The sequence below is a fragment of the Stylophora pistillata genome, chromosome 5 (genome assembly GCF_964205215.1).
Source record: "Stylophora pistillata chromosome 5, jaStyPist1.2, whole genome shotgun sequence".
Taxonomy (NCBI): domain Eukaryota; kingdom Metazoa; phylum Cnidaria; class Anthozoa; order Scleractinia; family Pocilloporidae; genus Stylophora; species Stylophora pistillata.
In genome coordinates, this window is record NC_142523.1 from 37,965,114 (window position 1) to 37,976,536 (window position 11,423).

The 11,423-nt window shown below is 39.9% G+C and overlaps 1 protein-coding gene and 1 pseudogene across 1 annotated transcript in view; both read right to left on the minus strand.

The window, feature by feature from the left end:
* LOC111333373 (uncharacterized) overlaps window positions 1–11,423 on the minus strand; it is a 92,747-nt gene that overhangs the window by 12,979 nt on the left and 68,345 nt on the right. Inside the window, exons 23-26 of the mRNA XM_088759840.1 lie at window positions 8,378–8,539; window positions 6,733–6,894; window positions 6,459–6,620; window positions 3,938–5,475 (exon numbers count right to left, since the gene is read on the minus strand). Of these exons, the coding sequence (XP_088615966.1) occupies window positions 3,938–5,475; window positions 6,459–6,620; window positions 6,733–6,894; window positions 8,378–8,539 (2,024 nt within the window). The remainder of the gene's footprint in view (window positions 1–3,937; window positions 5,476–6,458; window positions 6,621–6,732; window positions 6,895–8,377; window positions 8,540–11,423) is intronic.
* LOC148731840 (uncharacterized) lies at window positions 9,325–10,231 on the minus strand (annotated as a pseudogene).

Genomic DNA, 11,423 nt, shown 5'->3' on the forward strand with positions numbered 1-11,423 from the left:
TTTAGAATATCCATATATATATATATATGGATATTCTAATGGATATATATATATCTCTATATATAGATATATATCTATATATATAATATATATATACATATATTATATTATATATGTATATGTACATATATAATATTATCAGCAACGGATTGGGTTATTTGGTCCAAGACAATTAACTGCTACACAGAGTTTCATGCTCCATCAGAAGCAATTATCAGGCAACTGCCTGAAAAACGGTTACATTCAAAGTTATTTGAAAAAACGTGTGGCGCGCGCTAATAATGTGATGAACCTATTAGCAGAAATTTCCTAGAGTGTCTACAGGACGATGCTAATTCATTTCAGTTGTTTAAGGTTGACATTTCGGGCTTACACAAAATAAAATACTTCTCCCACAAGCACAAACTAAAATTCTTGGTGACGTTTGAGTAAGATCTTGCCCGTTTTACTTTGCCCCATTTAATGTTGTACTCAATGTTTCGGTCTTTCAGGTTCCAAATATGCTTACTAAGCTCAGTTGCGTTTCTTTAACGTTCATTACGGAATGAGCAAGTGTGGTCTCGATATCTTAGTTTGAATGGAGTATTAGAAAGACCGATATGCGTTTCCCTTGTTGTTTGCGTGATTACTTCGGCTTGGTATATTATGTTCTCCATGCTGCAGTCACCATCCATGGGGCACGTGTCTGGTTTACGGCAGTTACGGGGCTTTTGTTATTTCCTTCGGCGACTGCGGATTTTCTTATTTCGGCTTTGTTGTGGCTGGAGATAATTGAGTTAACGTTATTCATGCAGCTGTAGCCTAATATTAACAGTGTTCCGATTGAAAATTTTTATGTAGTGGATTAGATTTGTGGAAGTGCTGGTCGATTAGAGAAAGAAAGCATTTTCCAACATTTGTTTCAACGTTTCTGCTATACGGCGGGTCGTACCATAGAATGTTCCTTCGTTTGTTCCTCCTGGGCTTGATGTTCGGCTGATTGACGCGTTATACATTAGTTTCTAACAGTAGCCGCTTTTCATAAGGGCTTCTTAGCTGATGGAGCATGAAACTCTGAGTAGCAATTAAATGTCTTGGACCAAATAACCCAATTCGATGCTGATAACATTATATATATAACAAGTTGATATGCAGAACTTCTTTCAGAGTGCTCAGTAGTGGACTAGAGCGTGTTATAATTGAGAACAGAGTGGGCAACTGACAATTTGGCTTGGCATTTATTACTATTCAGTTTCGTCCTACACAGCGTGTGTGGCACTCGTCGGATAAAATTGCCAAATGCTGGAGCCAAATCTTCAGTTGACCACTCCGTTATCTATTATATATATATATATATATATATATATAGGGATTAAACTTGGTTTCCGTGAAACAGTGCTCAATACAAATAGTAGAGTGGGTATAATGTGTGGTAGGCGAAAAAAACAACTACATATACATCCCTACAGACCTGTTTTTCAGGTCTGTTTTTCAGGTCTGTAGGGATGTATATGTAGTTGTTTTTTTCGCCTACCACACATTATATATGTATGTATATATATACGATTATTTAGGAAAATAAAAATTAAAGCTTGATACTACAGATCTGTTTCGAAAGGAAAAGTCCTCTCTCGTCAGGTGGATAAGGCACTAGTTGACTAACGGACCTTTTAAGTAGGTGGTTTGAGCAGCCTTATCAGATATTTAGATGAGTGCCGGCACGCACTCGCCAGTTCGTTCCTTTTGTTTAGGGTACCCGCCCCTGTTCTGCATATGATAAAGAATTTTTCAGCTATGCAAAGATTGCATCTCTTCGTGGTATTTGAGTACGGCCTGGCACGAGCTATTATTTTCCAGGTCACGGAAAACTCCGTTTCAGCATCCTTTAGGGACCAGATATATTTGCTCAACTCTGTTGCGTTCCTTTTGTTCTCGTGTCTAAATGAAGCTGTATGATTTCTAAATCTTGTTTTAAATTGGTTCGCAGTAAGGCCGACGTACGTTTGGGTTCCCAAGGGACTTTCAACTGTGGCCTGGTAGACCACATTTTGAATTAGGCAATTGCCACGTAACGGGCAAGAGACTCTTGCCCGTAAGCCAAATAAATTATGTTATTAGAATCAGAGGAAAGTTTCGATCGTATCTTGTAACTTTTGCCTGTTTGAAAACTTAGAAAGGAATTAGATTCAACCACGAAGTTGCGACAAAGATCGCATCTTGTTCTATTACATTTAAAACATCCCTTGAACTCGGCAACCCCTTCGCTTTCAGTGTTAGGGCCATAACGGAATGGCGCCAACAGTTCTTTAAGGTTTTTAGATCTGCGGAAGGATGCTATGTTGGAATTTGAAGGAAAAAGCTCTTTTGACTTGGGATTAGACTCCAAAATACCCAGATGTTTTTTTAATGATGCGACTAACATCAGGTAAATTTGGATTAAATGTGGTCACAAATGGGAACACTTTCCTCTTAGATCTGGTCCGAGTCCTAAGTAGATCACTTCTAGGTAAGGTAGAGGCCTTACGAAACTGGTCGTCCACTAATTTGGAAGTAATTTTAAATCTAATTTTAGATACCTACAGCTGCACAGTCGCAGCTGTAGGTATCTAATCCGTCCCTGCAGGTGGATCCTCTACTACACGAGTTCAACACACAGTCGTCAATGTTGACTTCACAGTGCTGTCCGGTAAATCCATCAACGCAGGCACACGTGTAGTTGTCAACTTTGTCAATGCAAGTAGCATTATTGCAACATGGAAAGTTTGTGCACTAAGAAAAAAGACCTGTGAAGTAGCGGTACATTTTAACAAAACACCACATGATTTAAGCGATTTCTCATTCCAATGCATTGATCAAGTGCAAGCAACAGTAAACAATTCAGGTAACATCGAGAAACTTCTAATTACCAAAGAAGCATATTGGAGCGCACAGCTGTTCTCTCTGGCACCCTTCGGCTTGAATAAGCGCCAGGAATTTCACTCCAAAAAAATAATAAACTATAATTAATGCGGAGAATTTTTTCAAATTGGGCGGGCATCAAAGGTTCCAGTCTTAGCGTTAATTGGGAATTTTAGAGCAATTCTCGCCTTTCAAGTCAACGCTGGTTCCTTTATATTTTCAGTGGATTCGACAGTTTTTCCATTTCTTTTTATAGTAATAATTTTTCGCATAGTAATTACTGTGTTTGTTTATATGTTTTACCACGCCCTATATAAATCTATTTAAGGAATTTTTAAGTCATTGTATTACAACTGATGAAGGTCTCGGACCGAAACGTTTTTTATTAAACTTTTTAGACTTTTTATTGAGTATATGTCTTCCTTCGCTCGAAGTTGTCCGTCCTCGTGTGCCACACTACTTCTCCTACCATCGAGGTTTGGACTGTGAATCCTTTTGGATCCTTCTGGCGCGGCGTCACTGTTGGCTCGAGGCCTTTTAACTTGTTATATATATATATATATAACAAGTTAAAAGGCCTCGAGCCAACAACTATATATATATAAATATTCTATATATATAGTATATATATATAGAATATATATATGTATATATATATGTATATATATATATATATATACATACATACATACATATATATATATATACATATATATACATATATATATTCTATATATATATATATATATATATATATATATTCTATATATATATTCTATATATATTCTATATATATATTCTATATATATATATATATATATATATATATATATATATATATATATATATATACTCCTGATGAGTGGTCGCCCACTCATCAGGAGTGGGCGACCACGAAACAGGCTTGTAGGGATGAACTTGTAGTTTACTTGTCTTTTTCCTCCCACAATATATACTTCGCTCTACTTCTATGTATTGAGCACTGTTCTACGAAAATCAAGTCACACTTTATATATATATATGCATATGTATTTCTGTATGACCTAAAATAGCACGTTACCTTGTCGTAACATTTCCCGCCATAGTAACAGGGAAAAGATGCACATTCATCAATCTCCAACCCACAGAATTCGCCAGTGAATCCGGACGCACAGTCGCAGCTGTAGGTATCTAATCCGTCCCTGCAGGTGGATCCTCTACTACACGAGTTCAACACACAATCGTCAATGTTCACTTCACAGTGCTGTCCGGTAAATCCATCAACGCAGGCACACGTGTAGTTGTCAACTTTGTCAATGCAAGTAGCATTATTGCAACATGGAAAGTTTGTGCACTCGTTTATATTGATGCTACAGTTCTTCCCTGTATATCCTCCCATGCAGTTGCACAGGTAGTCATTCACGAGATCGATACAGGTCCCTTCGTTAACACATGGGATCTTTCCACAGTCATCAATATCAATCTCACAGTCGGTACCAGCATATCCCTCAGTACAAACACATTTGTACTCGTCTATACCGTCAACACAAGTGCTATTATTTAAGCAATTTCCAATTTTACAATCATCTATGTTGTTCTGGCACTGTTCACCATCAAAACCATCCGCGCACTGGCACGTGAAGGAACTGATACCATCAAAACACGATCCGTTGTTGAAGCAAGGTGTCGAAGCACAGAAATCGATGTCTTCTTCACATATTTTACCTGAAAAGCCTGCAAGACATATGCAGGTGAAGCCATTTATGTCATCTTGGCAGGAACCGTTGTTTGAGCAAGGACTCACGGCACAATCGTCGATGTTGTTCTCGCATTGCAAGCCATCAAAACCGTCAAGGCAGTCACAGTGGTAGCCGTTTACAATATCCCTGCACTTTCCTTGGTTTCTACAGGGACTGGAGGCGCATTCATCGATATCAACCTCGCAGGTTTTTCCAGAAAAACCCTTCTCACAGATACAGAGAAACCCGCCAACCTCATCAACACACGTTGCGTTATTTTTGCAGCCGGCATCAGCGCAATCGTCAATATTGAACTCACACTCTGTCCCGTTGAAGCCAGAGGGACAAACACAATGATAACCGGCGATTTGGTCAAGACATTGGCCTCCGTTAAGACAAGGGTTTCTTCCACAGTCATTTATATTCTCTTGGCAGTCATCCCCTCTGTAACCTGCAGCACAGATACACTCATAATTATTTATTTTGTCTCTACATGTTGCTCCATTCTGACAAGGAGATATGAGACATTCATCAATGTCCGTGTCACACAGTTTGCCAGAGTAACCGGGTTCGCACCGACAACTGAATCCTCCGAGAAGATTTACACAAGAAGCATTGTTAGTGCAAGGCGATGAGGCACACTCGTCGATGTCTTCTTCGCAATTATAGCCTCGGTAACCATAAGCGCATGAGCAAGTATAATTATCTACCATGTCATGACATGTACCATTGTTAAAACAGGGTTGTTCTTTACAGTCGTCAATGTTGGTGTCACATTGCTTTCCAGTGTAGCCCGGTTTACATGAGCATAAGAAGTCGCCAATTAGGTCTGTGCATGTGGAATCATTGCTGCATGGGCTAGTATCACACTCATCGATTTCTATAAAAAAAGAAAAACGAAACAAAACAAACAAGCAAATAAAGAGATAATAATTATGATAATAATAATAATAATAATAATAATACTAACAATAATAATAACACTAGAACCGATAATTATAATAATAATGATATTAATAGGCGGAAAAATCACTCCAGCAAGAAAATAGACTCCTTTTCAGTGAGTTATCCATGAAAGATTTGCGTCACGGAAGGTGTATTTCACTGAATATATTAAATATTACTTTCCACTTTTAACTAGACTTTCTTTCGTCTAGTAAGCTTTACCAGCATGATTATTAACGAAGCACGCTAAATTCCCCTTTCTCGTTTTGTTTCCTTGCATTGATCTTACTATTACGGCAAAACATATTCGATCGGAACGACGTCAACAATCCTTATCCAGCCTTGATGGCACGCCTGAATAGACTGATGAGGTAGATATTTCTAACCCCGGAAATTGTCAAACTTTGCTGTTGAGATGTATTGTGCATTCATAATTGCACAAATTTGGAAGGCCGGGTATTTCCTTCTTCACACAATAAACAAAGTTTGCCGAGATTGGTAATAATGTATACGTGACGTTTCCATTAAGACCTTGCTAGTTTGTTGCCATATGATGTTCGTGAGAGGTTGCAAAAAAATATCTTAGGTAAATCACTAAAGCAATTACTAAAAATAAACATTGCTTTTGTACCCGCCGATGTCGGACGCGTCATTTACAATCTTAAAGAAAGGAGAGATCTCGTGTTACGTCTTTTCAAGGTGCAACACGCGTTTTCGATCTTTCTCTTCACAAGTAATAAATGCAAAACCTCAAGCAAATCTATGCAGAAAAATCAAAAAAATAGAAAAACTCTTGGTTTTTTTTTTTTCTTTTAACAGCAATTACCGAAATATTGCAGGGAAACATTTCCAATGCCATAAAAAAGCCTTCCTCAAAGCTCCCTCGCCCTTAGTGTTTTAATCAATACTTTAACAAACCTATACAGTCCTGAGAGTTTCTTGATCCGTACATATTGGTTATTGTTGTTCCTGGACAAGGAAAACATGAACGACTCTCACTCTGTGGCTGAAATGAGAGCTTATTGCACAAAGTGCAAGGAGCCAATCCAGTCGGAGAATATGATCCTGGAGGACACGGCACTACGGGAAACATTAAAGAGAAGGGTACAAGGATTGCTTCATTACACCTACGTATCACAAGGGGAAAAAGCAACAAAATCTGTGTATCTTAGATGAAAACTTTTGATAATACCTCTGCACTGCATTGAACTATTGGATCCTTCTTTGGAAGTTGTTTTGTTTACGCCACATTTAAAGCAGGCTCTCTGTCCTTCTATTTCTTGATAAAAGCCCTTACCGCAGGATATACACGGTTCTAATCCAGTGGGGGAATATGTCCCAGGCAGACATAAAGCTTGCCGAGTAAAAAGAGAACAAGGACATTAAACGACGAAAAAGAAAACAGTACACTCCAGGTGAGTGATTCAAGGCTAAAGTGGGTGATTTCGAATCTCGTCGCAACAGAAACAACAACAACAACAACAACAACAACAGTGACTTTAAAACATGGGAGAGGCATCTAAAATTTGAGACTAAAAGACCTTTGTTGAAGCCTTTTGAACTAGAAGAGTTTAAAATGAATTTATCAAAGGGGGCTGTTACTGTAAGACTTTAATTCAAACACAAGCTCGCCTGTAATCGTTTCCTTCCTTGAACTAATTTCAAGGTGGGCTAGACATTAACGAAACGGGTTTAACGCTCGCACAAGCTCTTTTATGAAACAAACCATGAACATTGATTGCTGTAAACAACGATGGTAAACAACAGCTCAGAGAGAGTTTTCTTACTTTAAAAGCTCATGACGTTTGCGCCGTAAATCTAGCATATCTTGGATTGAAAATCTTATAGCTAACATTAATTTTGGACTTAATCGACAGTCATTAAAATCACGCATTCAGGCAAATAAGCATGCGCGCATCCAGAGAACAAGGTTTTTTTATTTCAATCAATGGATCAGGTAAAAAAGTTACTATGATCCTTAGCTCTTGAACTAGCAGGGTGACCTATCTCCTTCATTGCATAATTTTGGTGTACAAACTATCCCATTTGTTTGGTTTTAAGTGTGTGTTGTTATTGTTATTGTTTGTCTGTTTGTTTGTTTTTTTTTTTTTTAGGTGTTCCTTTGAAAATCCCTAATTCCAGCAACTGAAAAGTGTACCGTGAACCGCTAAATGACACGCGTGATCACCACTAGTACATCGGTAGGGACATCGGTATGGAAAGTTTTATTAAAAAAAAATTGTTTGATAACTATATTCTGACGAAAAACTTTAATTCTTTTTATTTTTGTTTTGTTTTGTTTTTTTGCTTATTTTTTTTTTTCGTTTCTTTCTTGTTGTTTCTGTTGTTGTGCGAACAAGCATTATCCAAGCCTTGCTAAGCTGACTAAAATAAAGACAATTAAAATCAAGGGGAAAGAATCTCAGGGTTTAATCTCCCCCACCTTATCAGAGGGCATCATACATTTTGTTCAGTATTTCGTGAGCTACGGAGTGGTTTGTAAACCTTACTGTAACGGACTGTAGCGAAAAATGTCAGGCAGAGCTGACAATCGACTCAACTGTAGGTTGTTTTGGTTGCGAAGGGTCTGGAGATCCTACAAAGGTGAAGCCTCTAGAAACAGAGGGCATGCGCTGTTGAGATAAAGAGTTCTTGGAGCGAAAGACGATTTCCTAAAAGAAAATTCTCACCTTCTTTGATTTCTTTCATCCGCACCTATTGCACGTGATAAGCATGTTGATCATTTTTATGGAATCGTGATCGCTCTACTTCGTTTCTTTTGTTTCGTGATTGTTTACATAACATATTGCATTAGAAAAGGCTAATGTAGAAGTTACCTAAACAGTCGGATAGTTGTTCTGTTCTTGTCATCGTCGTGGAAGTTTGCGGTGGACACACAGAACAGTGCTCTTGTGCTTCAAACTCTTGATATGTTCCTATAGGACAGTCATTACATGTCCCAGTGTCGTTGTAGAAGTATGTTCCAGTCGTGCAGTTCACTAAGAAAGACAAAATGCGAAAGAATAAAGTTATTATGAGCAAAAAGTACTTGGTTGTCTCTATCTTATTAACTTTCGTTTTAATGATCCATCCATAAAGATGCCACGAGCAATTCCTAAAAAGCATTCGTTGCATAAGTTTTGTCATTCTGAAGATTGGCATTACATTCCAAACTGATATTTTCTTTTCCTTTTGTTCTTACATTACATTAACACTGGTGTTGCTTCATGACTCCCTCGTGGTAGGTGAGGAAATAAAAAAGAGGGGGAAGGGAGCAGGGGCTTTAGTCTAACTTCCAGAGTAAAACAGGGGGAAGGCTAAATATCATAAGAGGTAATAATTTTGGACGGACACTCTAGAGAATGAGAGAATGTTTTGTCTCTGCCCAGTTTTCTCACATAGTACATTATATTTAGAGATAATCTCTCTTTAAATAACATGTTTTTCCCAGAATTTTTTCCTAAGCATTTTTGATAGTCCTCAACGGGATCTTTTCTAGCATGACAATTGGCTGGCAAAATTTTGTCAGGAACTCACCATCTGTTCTGTTCAGACTACTAAAATGTTTTGTTCCGACTACTGAAATGTTTTGTTCAGACTACTAAAATAACTTCAAGCGAATACCACATGTTTTGTTGTACCATAGTAGTAACGCAGCAAAAAATGTCCTCAGTAGGGTGGTCCTATCATAAGTCCAGTCTCACTGGGGGGCGTGAGATCCTCCCAGTGCGTGTCCGGGCCCGAACATCCTCCCCAGCTCTCCAATACTTTTGGAGACTTGACACTAATTTCTGTGTAACTTGTTTCTTCCTCTCTCTTTTCTTGACCTTTCGAGTAACGACTCCCCACCGTAAGCACCACTTTCACCTAATTCACCACTTTCGAATTGAGTACTGCTTGCTTCCAGACGAGGTAGCCTCTGTACAGGTTTCCTTAGAAGCCCTTTCTTTGTCTTCAAAACAACAGTACGGATCAAGCCATCTTTTCCAGGTAGCAATCTTTCAACTCTTCCCATCGGCCACTTTCCTCTCCCTCCGTCATCTCTACGAGGGTGCCTGTAGGATCTGCGGTAAGGACGATGACGGCGACGATTCTGTGCCGGACGCTCTTCTCCCTCTTCTCCTCTTTCATGATCACCATCTCGTTCTTCTTGTTCATCGCCTTCAGGGCGTTCCTCATCAGACCTGCGCCTATATCTGGGACGTCGTCTTCGGCGGGGTCGCTTCTTCTCCTTATCATCCTCCTCCGGTTTAACCTCTCCGGTTTAACCTGTCTGGTTTAACCTCTCCGTTGGTAGCGGAGTTGGGCCCGCCACGGGAGCGGCGTCTCGCACGAAGGAAATCTCGATAGTTGCGGTAGGAGTTTATTCGGCGGTGGGGAGCATATTTGCTTCCTTGCATAGGGCTTCCATCTGGTCCTGTCACGTTGGCTGCTTCTAGACCCTTCGCTCTTGATATAACATCAAACTCCACTGTCTCCCCATCTCCGACACTGCGCAAGTACTTCCTGGGATTTTTCTTCTTGATGACAGTCTGATGAACAAATATATCCTCCCTGTTGTGATCTCTGTTGATAAAGCCATAACCGTTCTTCACGTTAAACCACTTCACTGTACCGCTCACTTTACTGGCAACAACTTTTTTCTCAACCGGCTGTTTTTCTTCAACTCGAGGCTCCTCCGTCGTGGTCATGTTGCTCATGTTAGAGCCTCGTAGGGCTCTGTTACTAGGTGGTGTTTCCCCCAAAGGTCTTTTGATGTTCCGTCTGTTCATCGATGGATGGCGTCCTCTGTAAGCATTGGCTCTCTCTGGATTTCTTCTAAGCTGTCTTTCGACGCTCTCAAGTCTCTTGACTACCTGGCGGGAGTTTGACTTCAATGGCAGAGCATCGCTTTTCCATAACAGCGGTACTTCATAATGCTTACCATCAAACTTCAGTCCCTCGTTGAACTGTCTAACAAACTCTTCTTCCTCTAAGGACATAGATGCATTCCTTTTATCTACAATTCCAATAGATTCCAGCTTCCAAAACTGCTTAAGACTGTCCATGACTGGATCGATACACACGTTAGACAGCATGGATTGAGTGTTCTTGGAAGGAAGACCCTCGATGGGTCCTCCTACAATCCATCCAAGTGTTGACTCTACTGCTGTGGGAGCATGAGTGGTTTCCCCTTTCTTGCATTTACTACTCATGAATGAAAAGTAAAAGTCTGCTCCTATCAAAATATCGACGTTAACTGGTCCACGAGGGTACGAGCCAGCAAGTATCAAGTTCTGCAGGTGGGGGTAATCTTCTAACCTGATCTCCACTGGTTCTAGTGGTGTACAGATCTTGTCAATGATGAGGGCCTCCATGCTAGCTGGCGTTGAAATGTTTTCTTGAGCAGAGGCGAGCGAGAACCTGACTTTCCTCATTCTCTTCGTTTGACTGGTTTCTCCCCCTAACACGGATACACTAAGGACCTCAGAAGGTCCATCAAGGGCAAATGATTCGGCAACGTTCTTGTTGATATAAAACCTTTGGCTTCCTGAGTCAAACAAACCCCTTACAGGTGCTCTCTGGAAACCGTCTGAAACCAGCATGGCTGTCCCAGTCAGTAACAAGGTTTGTTGCATCTTGGAGTTGTACGAAGCCACAAATTCACTTAATGTTGCATGTCCCTTTTCCTCCGTGGTAGGATCCCAGTCACCATGAAGTATAGTGTGATGACGCCGGCCACATCCTTCAACCTTGCAATTGGGTTGGCGGCAGACTGAAGAATAGTGGAAAGTATTTACAGGCTTTAAACAGTTAAAACAAAGCCGGCTCCTCCTTACTACCTGCCAACGCTTGTCAACTGACTTTCGCTCAAGCTCTGGACATTTAAGGGTTTCATGTCCC